The sequence below is a fragment of the Rhinoraja longicauda genome, chromosome 1 (assembly GCF_053455715.1).
Source record: "Rhinoraja longicauda isolate Sanriku21f chromosome 1, sRhiLon1.1, whole genome shotgun sequence".
Classification (NCBI taxonomy): Eukaryota; Metazoa; Chordata; class Chondrichthyes; order Rajiformes; family Arhynchobatidae; genus Rhinoraja; species Rhinoraja longicauda.
In genome coordinates, this window is record NC_135953.1 from 86,831,838 (window position 1) to 86,847,685 (window position 15,848).

Sequence of the window (15,848 nt, forward strand, 5' to 3'; positions counted from 1 at the left end):
CCAGCCTCTGTTTCACCCTTCCCTCTTACACACTGGCCACCTTTTCTCTATCGTCTCAGTCCCGAGTCCTGATGCAGGGTCAGTACCTAAAACATTGACCATTCCTTTGCCTCCCCAGACATTGCTTGACCTGCTGAGTTCTTCCAGTAATTTATTTTTTTCTGCTTCAGATTAAAGTATCTACAGACTATCAGTTCCATTTCAGTTTTTCTGACTATGTCGTGAATGACAATATTTTTTAAAAGCCTCCAAATTAATCTATTGATGCCAGGCAACTTTTTATTTTAAACTGCATTATAAGTATCAATATATACAAAGTAGATGACATGTGCGAGTAATAATATTATTTGATAATGGCATAATCTTACAGGAGGACTGGAATCTTTAATACGTGCTCTATTATAGCTAAGCATATAATAGCCCTTGTACATTAATGACAATGACTAGGAAGATTTGACGCCCATCCGCATTCTAAAATGGGTGCAATTGACAAGGTCATTACTGACCTTACCCCTATTGGGACGCAGCTTCCAGCCTTGGAGGGCATCTACAATACACGATGCCTCAGCAAAGCCACCAGCATTCATAAAGACTCCTCACACCTTCGCAATAGTCTGTTCGAACTTCTACCATCCGGAAGATGTTACAAGGCCTTCTACGCTCGCATCTCCAGACTTAGGAACAGCTTCATCCCCAGAGCTATAGCTGCTCTGAACCGGTCCGGCTGAGTGCCCCCCACCCCCCCATGAACTGTCTCCTTCGGATGGTCACGTCGCACAGCGACCCGGCACAGACCTATTTGCACTTTATACTGTTTTAACTGTTTCTAATTTTGTTTCTCTGGGCTGTCTAAATTGCTGTTGATTAGCGAATTAATTTATTGCATCGAATGGAAGTCACATTCCCAATCTCGTTGTACCCCTGTACAATGACAATAAAGATATATTGTATTGTATTGTATTGTATTGCTAAAACTGCATTGGCAATTTGCATTAGTTTAAATCCCAAGGGGTTTCAAAGAAATTAGAGAAGAATAAACAATTATGAAGGAAACAAAAACTGAGGGGGCAACCAAATCTTGTCAAAGAAGCTCTCATCATGAAGCACTTTTCACAAAGGAAATTGGGGGTGCAGTGCCAGAGCACAAACACACATAAAAATATCCCTTTCCTGAAGTTCCAAAACACTTCACAAGCAATTAAGCATCTTTATCTTGTAGTTATTATTCTACGAACATATGGCACAGAAGGAGACCATCAATCTCTAAGACTTCGCCAGCATTCAAAGATCATTCATGACTACTCTCATACCTCGGTGCAATTTTCCAGCCTCCTCAGAGAGAATTATCTTTTCCCCTGCTGCCCTACATCCAACCTGTCAAGCCCTATAAGAATTTCCATCTTTCAATGAGATTGCCCCTCATTCTTCTAAACCTCAGAAAGTTAAATTCCATTCTATTCACTCCCTCCTCATGAGGTAAACCTGCCGTTCCTGGAAGCAGTCTTTATTGAAGGGCAGCAGAAATATGCCAGTGAACAAATAGACTGGTAGGCCTTATGTTAGTGGTGGGAAAGTCATTGGAAGGGATATTGAGAATTTGTAGAAACAAAGAACTGCAAGTGCCAATGATTAATACACAAAAGAACACAAAGAGCTGGAAAACTCTGGTCAGTCTGAAGGGTCTCGACGCAAAATGTCACCCATCCATGTTCTCCAGAGATGCTGCCTGACCTGCTGAGTTACTCCAGTACTTGGTGTGTATTTGCAATGGCAAACACAGATTAGGGATAAATAATAAGGAATTTAACTTTTAGACATCATATTCGGCATAGACATCATGGGCCAAAGGGCTTGTTTCTGTTGTTCAATGCAACTGCAAAGTGAAGCATTTTATAAAGGTAAACAAGGTCGGGACATACATAGTGAATAGCAGGCCCCTGGGAAGTGTTGAATAGAGAGACCGAGGGATAAAAGTGTAAATTTTCCTCAAAGCTGGAAAATAGGTAGAAAGTGCAATGAAGAAAGTGTATGTCATGTATGTCTTCATCAGCCGATCCCGAGTACAAAGAGAGACGTCATCTGACATTTGTACAAAACATTGGTTAGGAGCACTTACTTGGAGTTCTGGTTGCTACACTACAGGAAAGATGTGATTCAGCTAGAGAGGGTGCAGAGAAAATAAAAATCACAGGGATGTTGCTTGAATTAGTGGGCTTGAGTTACAAGGAGAGATTGGATGCACCCTCAAACTAGAGAGCATAAATTCAAGGTGAGAAGCAGGAGGTTTAAAGGCAATTTGAAGGACAATTTTTTCCACACAAAGTAACTGGTATCTCAAATGCTGCCTGAAGTGCTGGAAAAAAGAGCATTAACAACATTTAAAAAGATATCTACCAAGATACTTGACTGAGGAAGACATAGCAGGTTATGGAATTAATGCATGCAAATTGAATTAGTATAGAGAGCCATAATAGACGGCATAATGAACCATAGAGCCGGTTTCTATGCTGTACAACTCAATTACTTACCTAATTGGACCTGTTGGACCATATCAAAAGCATTGAAAATATATATCCACCAGTTCACCCTTAATCACTTCTATCAGTAACATACTCAAAGGATCTCCAAACACGATTTTCCTTCCGTAAATCAATGCCGACTCTGCTCAATCCTATTGTCTTTTTCTTGATAGATTTCAGCATTAGCCCCACTAATGGTCATATTCTGAAACCTCTTTCAATATTAGCTCTTTCAAAACTCTTGGGAAGTGGGTCATCAGATTCTTTAGATTCATTGGTTTGCAGCCTGCCCAACTTCTCCATTATTATTTGTTTACTAACATTTCATTTAGTTCCTCATTCTTTCTAAACAATTGTTTCTTCAGTATTTCTGGCATTTGTTTAACTTCTCTATCATTTTCTTATTCCCAATTACAATTTCCCCCTTCTGTCTGAAATACAAGTCTGCCTTCACTTGTCTTTTCCTTTTGCATTCTCTTAAAGCGGCAATCGGCAGTAAAGAATCATGAGCTGTTTGATATTGCTTTAGAATTGTTCTCTGCGTGAAGAGTTTGCACGAAAAGTCGACACACAATTGGCAATAGCTGGATGAGCTTGAAGTGGCAAGATAAAATTAACCTTGAACAAAATAAAACTACCAGAGGGAAAGGCAGCATTTATGGAAGGAAATGGACAGACAATGTTTCAGCTCGGGATGTTCATCAGTCTGAAGAAGGACCCTGACCTGAAATGTCGTCTGTCCAAATCCTCCCACATATGCTGTCTGATCCAGCAGTTTGTTCTTTGCTCAAGATCGCATCATCCGCAGTTTCAAAATTAACCTTTACTTTTGGCACTACGCAGAACAAGCATATTTTCCTCATAAATGGGACATGAACTAATGCAAACCTAAATTGTAATATTTTGATTTGTAGCCATGCAGATGAGTTGCCAAAATACCTGCTTAAATTAATCTCAGCAAAATAGGAAAGTTTAAAAAACTAGGGTGGCAAACTGACCTTCATATTATATTGATGCTTCCTAAAAGATGTCACAGTTTTACATATTTATAATAAATATTTTCACTACCTAACATGTATTCGATAAAATGTTTCTTCTTAGTACAAAATGTTTTAGCACTGCATATAAATTTGATTAGACTGGGGAAAAAACTGAACTTGGTTTTAGGCTCTTGAGTCCCAACAGTGGTTTTATGTTACTTTTGGATTAACACCAGTCTTGCTCTTGTAACCAGTGGTTGTGAAATTCACAAAAGCATGATAGACATCTCACAGGACAAAGCTCACTGGCCTATTGCCTATCCTTGGTATCCAAAACGACCTACTCTAAAGGAAAGCCTTGATGTGGTAGACAGAAGACAAAACAGACTGCAGATCCTGGAATCAGGAACAACAGAATGCTGCATCTGTGGAGGCAGAAGATGTAAATTGATATTTCAGGTCAAGATCCTGCATCAGTTCTTCTAACATTCTGTTTGTTGATGTGTGGTTACGATGGCCTTCCTTCATTTGCTGCCACATGTAATTCAGAGGGTAAAATTGCAAGATATGCTGCATAAAAATTGAGAAGATGGGAATATAATAGAATGAAAGACGATCTTATTGCAAATTATAAAATTTTAATGGGCGTTGACAGAATGCATGCCGAGAAGCTGTTTCCCTCAGACTCAGAAACATACATACAGACACGGGCCCTTCAGCAGCCATGACCATTAATTGTACATTAATTCCAATTGTTGTTATTCTCCTTATATTCTGATCAATTCTCCCCAGATTCTATCACTCGTCCACACACAAGTGGTAATTTACAATGTGTAGGAAGGAACTGAAAATGCTAGTTCAAACTTAAACACAAGCTAGACGCAAAAAGCTGGAGTAACTCAACGGGACAGGCAGCGTCTCAGGAGAGAAGAAATGGGTGACATTTCAGGTCGAGACCCTTCTTCAGACTCCCTCTGAGTTACTCCAGCTTTTTGTGGCAATTTACAATGGCATTTAACCTATCTAGCAACATATCTTTGGGATGTGAGAGGATATGCACGAATCACAGAGAGAATGTTCAAACGCCACAAACACCATCCAAGGTCAGGACTGAACCTGTTTCTCTAGTGCTGAGAGTGGATCTACCAACTGTGCCAATATGCTGCTGAGACCTCTCTAGAACTAGAGAGCCTCGTTTCAGAATAAAGGGCCATCCACCATCTAATGCAGAGGAAAAACCTTTCCAAAGGGCCAAGAATCTTTGGAATTTGCCATCCAGACAGCTGCAGAAGTTGGTACAATGAATAGATTCAAATTAGAGATTGACGTTCATTTAAACTACAAGTGAGTCAAGGTGTATGGAGAGCAGGAAAGTACAATTGCCCTACCATTCACTTTGATCAAGGAACGAACTGCCCTACTGCTCTTGTTTTCCTCTGTTCATACATGATCATATGTTCTAAACCAATTTAAAGTAGAACTTTAAAGTACAGCACTAAGCAAGCACATGAATCCTTGTTAAGTAGATAGATTTCAACGTTCCCACTCAATGGCCAGGTTTCACTGATTCTTCAACAAAATATTATTGTGATTAATGGCAAAACAAAGTGCTGGAGGAACTCGTGTAGGAAGAACCTGCATATGTTGGTTTATGCCACTCAGCGGGATAGGCAGCATCTGCTAAGGAGTGGACAGACTCCAGTCTGAAAGCAGCAGAAACGTGGCCTGTCCTTTCCCTCCACAGATGTGGCCTTGAGCCGGCGAGTTGCTCTATCACTTTTAGTGTATTGCTCGAGATTCCAGCATCTGCAGATCCTTGTGCCTCCATTGTGATTAATGGTTACTGTTTGAAAATGAAGAGCCTGTGAAGCAAGCTTTACCTCCCAAACCAATGTAGGAACAATAACAATGACACAATATACAGGAAGATAACAGAACACAGAAAAGGGTTGTGTAGGAAAATAACTGCAGATGCTGGTATAAATTGAAGATATCACAAAATGCTGGAGTCACTCAGCGGGTCAGGCAGCATCTCAGGAGAGAAGGAATGGGTGACGTTTCGGGTCTTGACCCTTCTTAAGACTTCAGTCTGAAGAAAGATCTCGACCCGAAACGTCATCCATTCCTTCTCTCCTGAAACGCTGCCTGACCCACTGAGTTACTCCAGCGTTTTGTGAAACCACAGAAAAAGGTTTAATGATTTCATTGATTTTCATCTCCATTGCCTACACTGAGCAATCATGAATTGCTTATTTTTAAATATTCCTGACTAACTTATTGTAGTGAACCCAAAAGCAAATATCTATTGATTATTCAAGTATAAAGTGGTTGAGGAAAATCTCAGTTGACACCAATCTTATTTATATGATATCCATGTACACACAAATACCATTATGGGAAGGGACACTAGATAAAAATGGGACATGAAATCTCAACTAATACTCCCCACCCTCACTGCAGAAAGGCAAGAGCCAAACATCAGTCGCACAGCAGTCTTGGCTGAAAGCATCTCGTTTAGCAACACAAAGCCCCATGTTGTCTTTAGTCACCTAAACATCAAGTAAATTTAATTGCACAAGTTAAAACTTGTACAAGATAGTGCTTATAATGCTTTATTTTTAATGTCAAACTGAAAATGGATATTTTCAAAACACAAGTTAAAAAACTGAAACATTTTAAATCATGATTTTTAGAGAAAACTGTACATCTTCAATGAGCATTACCAAACGATGGGATCTGGGCACCACTGTGGATTACCAGTGTTATTTCCCTTCTGGAATTATAACTGGATTCCAGCCTAGATTTGTGGGGAAATCTCGTTTATATGCCAACTACAAAGATCTTAAGCAAAATGAACAAGGATAGTCTCAGTTTGATTCTATTGAAAATCAAAACTACTAAATTTCGAAAGAAATAGACAAAGCAACAATATTCATCATTTCAACAAGCATTAAAACCCCAATTACATGTTATAAAAACAATTGTAATGCTTTAATCTTCAGAAACATAAGATTGGTGTTAAAAGGAAACTGTTGACAGCTTGTATGCAAGAAGTGGAAGCAACATATGGTATGATTGCACTCATGTATGATACAATCTGCCTGAAAAGCACAGAAAAGTTTTTCCCCCACTCTATATCGGTAAATGTGACAATAATAAATCAATACCAAATGAAAAGTGTTGGAATTGTTCAAGGAAACTGTGAGATCTATCACTTAAGTACACAATAATTTAAAAATACACAGAAAGGAGAAGCAAAATCATGAGACAGACAGCAACAACTACAAACAGGAAGGAAATTATGCAACATGTTGGAATTTAATAGCAGCTCAAAAAGTCTTATTTTATTTGATTAAGATCTGAATCACATTTATTTTTATCTTCAATCAAGCTGATAAAACTGAATTGGATTATTTACACCATATCCTTTTTTTTAAATAGATACTTCCTCTCACTGAACTGGTTTTACATCATTAGAAACATACAATCACACTTTTGGATCGATCTTTAGATCAATAGTATGGCATTGCTTTGATCAAAAATCTGAAAAGAGGAGCCAGGAAACAATAATCAATGCCTTATTTAGCTCAGGACATACGCACGTAGAAAAGTAATAGTGGTACCGATGTGCAAAATTTGATCAGAGAATTCAAAATTAAAAGTCATAAAACCGCTTTTACTGTGATAAACGAGCCTCGACTGAATAAAAACAGTGAGAATGAACATGAAAGCTATTAATTTTCACTCTAGTACATTCACCCACTGCCAAATCAGCAGATTAACACACAGCCATTGAATTTCTTTTTTTGGTCACAACGGGTTTCCCCAGCCCAAGTGACAAGCTTCGGAACCCACAACAAAATCCATAGGCTATGCGGCCGTCACGAACAAATCTAAAGGAGGTATTTCAAACAGAAAACTTCAATTAACTCCTTAAGGTTGTTCTCACGCCCCCAATTACACGAACGCGTCCAGCCACAGACTCAGCCCCTTGCTTGTATTTTTGACGGGTGTTTGCAGCTGACAAGTTAAAGTTGTCCGAAGATGTCCAGGGCAGGAAGTAGCCGGTCGCCCTGCTTACCTGGAGTGAGTGGCCATGGTGCAGAAGGCAGCAGCTGGCGGCTTGCCATCAGCTTCAGAGACAGCAGCCCCTCAGTGGCTCAGACATGGCTGCTGTTGCTGCTGCGCCGCGGCCGCCGCTGGGTTTGGAGCGGGGGGAGGCGAGGGTGCTGGTGTTGCGGCCGGGCCGGCCCGAGATGCGGCGGGGCATGGTGCGACTGCGCTCACTCGGTGGCCGGGCCCAGCGGGCAGCGACTCGGCCTCGTTGGCTCGCCTAGCACCATCCGGGCACTTCAGAGGCGACCAACGGCGGGAGCGCGCGGTGAACCTTGGCCAAGGCGCGCGCGCGCCCGCCCGCCCAGATCAGCGTCCACCTCACCGCCGCCTCCTCCTCCACGGTGGGTGCAAGATCTTATCCTGCACCGTTTGGATCCCTTCTCCCTCCCTCCTTCCAATAACAACAGGACAAGCCGCTCTGTGAGAGGGGAAATCTTTTGGCGGCGAAAATGGTGCAGTCCGCTCGCTTCCTTCCTTATTTGGGCATGCTATTCTGGCGAGACGAGCAGTTAGCGGCGGTCCAGTGACATTGTTCCTGCCCAAATGCAAAGGGGAGGGTGGTGTGGATTGGAAGCCGCCGCCACAGCTGCTGCTGTTGGAGGAGATGTAGGATTGTGTAGGAAGGAACTGCAGATGCTAGTTTAAACTAAAGATAGATGCAAAATGCTGGAGTATCTCAGCGGGACAGGCAACATCTCTGGAGAGAAGGAATGGGTGACGTTTCGGGTTGAGACCCGTCACCCATTCCTTCTTTCCAGAGATGCTGCCTGTTCCGCTGAGTTACTCCAGCTTTTCGTGTCTATCTTCTGTGGTGTAGGAGGGTGTTGTAGGAGGAAGTCTAACGCAGCGAGATAATGCAGGACTGATGCAGGGAGGCTGCGAGAAGAGGGGGAGGGGTGATGAAGGAAGATGAATGAGGATCTGGGTTATGTGGTGAACTGCTAGAGGTGTGATAGTTTGGTTACATGGGATGGTGCAGGGAACCAGTTGGAGATGAAAGCTGAGGTTATACAAACAAAATCGGCAAGTGCTGGGTGTGGGCGTGCTTTGGAGAAGACATTTGCAGTTGTCCATCGGGAGCGAAGTGGATGAGTGCAGAGTACGGGTTCCAGAGAATGCGTTGGATATGGCATGGAGGCATTAGGGAATGTGCTGGGGGTGGGATGAAGTGATGGTTACAGAGAATGTGTTCGGGATGAGATTGAGGGGTGATGCTTACAGGGAATTTGCTGGATATGGCGGGGTAATTGGGACGGAGGGAGATGGTGGTTATAGGAAGTGGCCTGGATTGGGAATGGAGGGTTACATGGAATGTGCTGGGAATAGGAATGGAGAGGTGATGGTTACAGTTAATGTTTTTGATTTCGGCTGGTGGTGGTTTGTTAGAGGGAATGTGAACATGGGATGGAGGGGGTGGTTTGCATCAGGGGATGTGTGGATATGTGATGGGAGGTGGTGGTGGTTTGTTTCAGGGGATGTGTGGATATGTGATAGAGGGGAGGTGGTGGTGGTTTGTCTCAGGGGATGTGTGAATATGTGATGGGGGGAGGTGGTGATGGTTTGTTTCAGGGGATGTGTGGATATGTGATGGAGGTTTGTTTCAGGGGATGTGTGGATATGTGATGGGGAGGTGGTGGTGGTTTGTATCGGGATGTGTGGATATGTGATAGAGGGGAGGTGGTGGTGGTTTGTTTCAGGGGATGTGTGGATATGTGATGGAAGTTTGTATCAGGGGATGTGTGGATATGTGATGGGGGGGGAGAGGTGGTGGTGGTTTGTATCAGGGGAAGTGTGGATATGTGATCGAGGGGAGGTGGTGGTGGTTTGTTTCAGGGGATGTGTGGATATGTGATAGAGGGGAGGTGGTTTGTTTCAGGGGATGTGTGATGGGGAGGAGGTGGTGGTTTGTTTTAGGGGATGTGTGATGGGGGGAGGAGGTGGTGGTTTGTTTTAGGGGATGTGTGGATATGTGATAGAGGGGAGGTGGTGGTGGTTTGTTTCAGGGGATGTGTGATGGGGGGAGGAGGTGGTGGTTTGTTTCAGGGGATGTGCTGGGGGCGGGGGCGGGGACGGTGCAGATTGGGCGCTGACAAAAAGAACACGCGCGAGCGTCAGAACACCGCGTCCGACGGTTGGAATGCGGAGCTTCGCAAGGTTCGAATCGGAACACAGCGTCCTGAAATCGAACGTGGCAGCATTCCAAAAGCGTGGAACCTGAGCGGTGACGTGGTGAAGGAAAGACACGCGGAAGTGCAGATGCTGGAGAGTGGGACATAGAAACAGAAAATAGGTGCAGGAGTAGGCCATTCGGCCCTTCGAGCCTGCACCGTCATTCAATATGATCATGGCTGATCATCCGGCTCAGTAACCTGTACCTGCCTTCTCTCCATACCCCCTGATCCCTTTAGCAAAAAGGGCCACATCTAACTCCCTCTTAAATATAGCCAATGAACTGGCCTCAACTACCTTCTGTGGCAGAGAATTCCACAGACTCACCACTCTCTGTGTGAAGAAATGTTTTCTCATCTCGGTCCTAAAAGACTTCCCCTTATCCTTAAGCTGTGACCCCTGGTTCTGGACTTCCCCAACATCGGGAACAATCTTCCCGCATCTAGCCTCTCCAACCCCTTAAGAATTTTATATGTTTCTATAAGATCCCCCCTCAGTCTTCTAAATTCCAGCGAGTACAAGTCTAGTCTATCCAGTCTTTCTTCATATGAAAGTCCCGCCATCCCAGGGATCAATCTAGTGAACCTTCTCTGTACTCCCTCTAAGGCAAGAACGTCTTTCCTCAGATTAGGAGACCAAAACTGCGCACAATACTCCAGGTGCGGTCTCACCAAGGCCCTGTACAACTGCAGTAGAACCTCCCTGCTCCTAAACTCAAATCCTCTTGCTATGAATGCCAATGCCATGTACCCGGGGAGGGGAGATGAGCAAACTTATCTAATCATCAATGATACTCCAGTCCATCCCGCCCCTCTCTGTGCGCCTCCCTCCCTCCCTCTGCTCCTCGCTCCTCCTCCCTCTGCTCCTCGCCCCCCTCTCTCTGCCACCCCCGCCCACCCCTCCCTCTGCCCCTCGCCCCTCCTCCCTCTGCTCCTCGCACCCCTCCCACTGCCACCCATCCTCTCTTTCTGCCCAGCCCACTCCCCCCACTCCTCTCTTTCCCCCCCACACCTCTCTTTCTGCCCAGCCCTCTCTCCCCACTCCTCTCTTTCCCCCCACTCTTCTCTTTCCCCCAACTCCTCTCTTTCCCCCCCACACCTCTCTTTCCCCCCACACCTCTCTTTCCCCCCACACCTCTCTTTCCCCCCACACCTCTCTTTCCCCCCACTCCTCTCTTTCCCCCCACACCTCTCTTTCCCCCCACACCTCTCTTTCCCCCCACTCCTCTCTTTCCCCCCACTCCTCTCTTTCCCCCCTCCCCTCCCATTCGAACCCGTGTCTCCACACATAAAACAGTGCAGATGTTTGTGCCAAATACGATGCTAGGTTAAACTGTTCTCATATGGCCGTACATGATCCATAGCCCTCTATTCCCCGCACGTAGACAGGCACATGTAAAAGTCTCTTAAAAACCACTATTTCATCTGCTTCCCCCCATCCCCTCCCGGCAATGCATTACAGACCCCCACTATTTTCTGTGTAAAAAAAACTTGCCCTGCATGTATCCATTAAACTCCCCCTCACATTATAGCTATGCTCTCTAGTGTTGGACATTTCCATCTTGGGAAAAAGGTTCTGACTGTCTACCCTATCTATTTTTCAATAATTTTATATTCATTTATTGGGTCTCCCCTCAACCTCCGATATTCCAGAGAAAACAATCTAAGTCTATCCAACTGCTCCCTGTAGCTGAAACCCTCTAATTCAGACAGCATTCTGGTAAACCTCCTCCACATCCTCTCCAAAGCCTCCACATCTTGTAATTCGGCGACTGGAAATGCCCACAATACTCCAAATGCTGCCTAATCAAAGTACTCTGGAGCTGCATCTTGACTTTTTGACTTGTATTCAATGCTTCTAGCGATTAAGGCAAGCATACCATATGCCATCTGTAACACCCTATCTACTTGTACTGGCACCTTCAGTGAGCTATGAACGTGGACTCCAGTGCTATATCAGCGCTGTTAAAGGTCATGCCATTAACTGCTTACTCATTCCTTACATTCAATCTCCCAAAGTGCAACACTTCGCACTTGCTCAGGTCAAACGCCATCTGCCATTTCTCCACACATTTCTTCAGCTGGTCTTTATCCTGCTGTATCTTCTGACAGCATTCCTCACTGTCTGCAACTTCTCTAATTTTGGTGTCATCAGCAAACTTACTCACCAACCCTTCTACATTTACGTCTAGGTCATTTATATACATTTCACAAACAGCAACAATCCCAGCACAGATCCATGTAGAATTCCACTGGTCAGAGCTCCAGCCTGAATATCTATCTTCCACCACAACCCTCTGTCTTTCAGCAAGCCGGTTCTGAATCCATACAACCAAGTCATTGTGAATCCAATACATCTTAATCTTCTGGATCAGCCTACCATGAAGGACTTTATCAAAAACCTTACTAATATCCATGTATACAACATCCACAGCTTTACTTTCATCAATCTCGTTTGTTGCCTCCTCAAAAATCTCAATCAAGTTAGTGAGACAAAGCCATGCTGGATATCCCTAACTGTGTGAGGCTCATAAAGTTCCCTGATTTTGTCGTCTACCTTTCTTATCAAAGGAACAACTTTGGCCACTCTCCAGTTCCCTGTGACCTCGCTTGAGGCTGGAGAAGAAACAAAGATCCTTGTCAAGGCTCCTCAATCTCTCTTGTCTCCCTGAATAATCTGAGATAGATTCCATCAGCCTCAGGACATTTAACTACCTTAATATTCTTCAAGAGTCCCAGTACCACTTTCTTGATTTCAAATTGCCCTAACATATTTGTATTCTCCATTGTGATCTTGCTGCCCTCCAGTCCTCGCTCAATGCAGATGCAAAGTACGCAATTAGTACCTCACCTGCATCTTCTGACTCCAAGCATAGATTTATCCTTGAGTGGTTTTACCTTCTCCCTGGTCACCCTTTTACATATAAAAAAAGTCTTGGGATTTTCCTTAATTCGTCTCAACAATGACATTTCAAGGCCCTGTTTGGCCCTTTTAATTGCCCGCTTGAATTCATTTCCTAATCCCTTTATATTCCTCATAAGCCCTGATTGATGCCACCTTCTTAAACCTGACATGTGCTTCCTTTCTCTTCATTACCAAGTTTACAACTTCCTTGATCATCCACGGTTCCCTGAGCTTGCTGTCCCTATTCCTCCTCCTGACTGGAACATGCTGAACTTGCACTTTGATCAGCTGGCCTTTAAATGTCTCCCACATGTCATCCAATAACAACTGCTCCCTATCTACTCTCCTTAGCTGCTGCCTAATGACATTGTAATTTGTCTTGCCCCAATTAAGTGCCTTTCTCCAACATCCAGATCTGTCCCTCTTCCACTGAACAATTGTATAATGTATTTTACAACTGCAACATGACCTCCCAACTTCTTTACTCAATACTCTGACTGATGAAGGCCAATGTGCTAAAAGCCTTTTTGACCACCTTATCTACCTGGGACTTGACCTTCAAGGAACCATGCACCTGCAGTCCTAGATCCCTCTGCTCTACAACATTCCCCAGAGGCCTACCATTCACTGTGTAGGTCCTGCCCTTGTTAGATGTCCCAAAATGCAACACCTCACATTTCTCTGTATTAAATTCCATTAACTATTCCTCAGCCCACTCGGCCAATCGATCCACATCCTGCTGCAATCTTTCACAACCATCTTTACTATCTGCAAAACCAAGTCACAAGAAGAACATGCATAATGTCATAAGGAATAGGAGTAGAATTAGGCTATTTGGCCTATCAAGTCTACTCTGTCATTCAATCATGGCTGATCTATCTCTCCCTCCTAACCCCATTCTCCTGCCTTCTCCCCATAACCTCTGACTCCACAGATAGCACCTGAAGTCAGGATTGAACCCGGGTACCTGGTGCAGTGAGGCAGCAGGTCTAGCAGCCTCTAATCTTCCCCCAGCGATACATCTATCAGTTTGCTCCGTGCCGGATCAGATTTGCTCATATTCCGCAGAATATACTCTCGGGAAAAAGCTCACTGATTTTCAATTTAAACTACGGCTGTGGGTAAGAACGCAAGTTGGAAGTAATATACTTTAAAAAAATATATATATAATTTCTAATTTAATTTTTTAAATTTATGTTTTGGGTATTTGAAAAATTTAAACCATTTTTTATTATCATATCATATCATATATATACAGCCGGAAACAGGCCTTTTCGACCCACCAAGTCCGTGCCGCCCAGCGATCCCCGTACATTAACACTATCCTACACCCACTAGGGACAATTTTTACATTTACCCAGCCAATTAATCTATAACCTGTACGTCTTTGGAGTGTGGGAGGAAACCGAAGATCTCGGAGAACACCCACGCAGGTCACGGGGAGAACGTACAAACTCCTTACAGTACAGCACCCGTAGTCAGGATCGAACCTGAGTCTCCGGCGCTGCATTCGCTGTAAAGCAGCAACTACCGCTGCGCTACCGTGCTCAAGAGAGTAAACCTTCATTCTAATGGAATAACAGACCATGCATGTGGGGGGGGGGGGGGGGGGGGTGTAGGGAATATCATCTGTTATTGCTGATTGTCCGTTATAACCGAGTAAGGTTATAGCGAACAATCAGCCATTCCTGAAACAAAAACCTGCAGATAATAGTTAATACACAAAAGGTCACTGCTGAAAAGGTGCTGGGCCCCAGGGAGATGGAGATGAAGGCAGCAATGTAGCAGGGAGCAGACAATGTGACGGTCAACTGGTGAAGAAGCAGCAGCTGGTGAGAGGGGAGGGAGCGCCATGGTGACCGGGCGCGACGTCTTGTCACTGACAGCGGCCTGAAGAAAGTGCTGTCCCTGGGGGCTACAATGTGAACTGCAGCAAAAGCCACATCAAAAAGACGAGTGGTGGGTGAAGATGTTCTCGCTGGTGCACCTTGCAAGCTGGGGGTGGTGTTATAATACCTTATAAAGGCATCCGTTAAAATGTGAGTTTACTGTATGTTACTTTCGCTGTTCGCCGTTCATTGCCACTGAATTAAATGACTGGCGTTTGATTTTCAACTTATTCTTTCTGTCATCAATTCCATGGTTGATCTCGGCATCACCTTGTTTAATACAGCAATATTCATTGAATTAGTAAGTGCTAAAATCATACAGAAGATAAATCAGCAGGTAAGTAACAGTAGGATGTTGGGATGTAATACCTTTTTTGCAGATCCAGTAATTTCGTCATTTGACATTCAATTATTTTGAACTCAACATGTCAGAAAAAATGAAGGTAGACACAAGGTGGACTAACTCAGCAGGACAGGCAGCATCTCTGGAGAGAAGAAATGGGGTGACATTTTGGGTCATGACATTCTTCAGACTTGCGTTTCGGACCCTTCAGAAAAAATACCTTCCTAGTTTGCTCATTTAAAACAAAAGCCAAGAGTACCATTCTTCTTAGGTGTAGGTTTGTAGTGATGTGTGGTCGGATGCAAGCCTGGGCGATGTCATATGAAGGACAGGCTGTTGCCCATGCAGCATGTCCCCCCTCTCCACGTCGCTGATTGATCCAAAGGAACAGCCGAGCTGTTACAGTCTGGCACCAGCACCGTCGCAGGAGCTGCCAGAGCGAGGTTGTAGACAACAACGAACTGCCTTCGGGACTCCAATTCTGGATTTTCTTGAGGTTTACTCCTGGAGCCTTTTCCATGACTGGATATGGCCACAATGCAGTGGAGGTTTTAGATCAGAGTTTTCCCTCTCCTAGATGGACTGCCTTCCCAGGCTGACTAGCCTCATCTGCCCGAGACTCGGGGTGGGAGTGTCTACCTTCCCGTGCAGGTCTATGACACCTGCCCACTGCCCGTCAAGAGTACCTTACATTTCTCTAATTTACATTCAGTCGAGACAAGCATGGTTCCAGAAAAGTTTTACTTTTCTGCCTTTTTTTTGAGAGAAGGAAAGAGAACTTCTTAGCAGCTTTAAACAAAGCAAGAAAACTAGGTCAGACTGTTCTGATTTACCAGCCAATATTTCTTGTTCCCTATCTTGAATTGAAATGTGAGACAATTTTCTGAGAATTTATTATTGAAGCAGAATAATGTTTCCAGCTGCAACC

The 15,848-nt window shown here is 44.1% G+C and overlaps 1 protein-coding gene across 1 annotated transcript in view; it reads right to left on the minus strand.

Annotated features, from left to right (window-relative positions):
- Positions 1 to 8,144, minus strand: part of LOC144594939 (AF4/FMR2 family member 1-like) — a 132,568-nt gene extending 124,424 nt beyond the window's left edge. Inside the window, exon 1 of the mRNA XM_078401894.1 lies at positions 7,581 to 8,144. Coding sequence (XP_078258020.1) covers positions 7,581 to 7,597 — 17 coding nt within the window. The 5' untranslated portion in view covers positions 7,598 to 8,144. The remainder of the gene's footprint in view (positions 1 to 7,580) is intronic.
- Between the last annotated feature and the right edge of the window lie 7,704 nt (positions 8,145 to 15,848).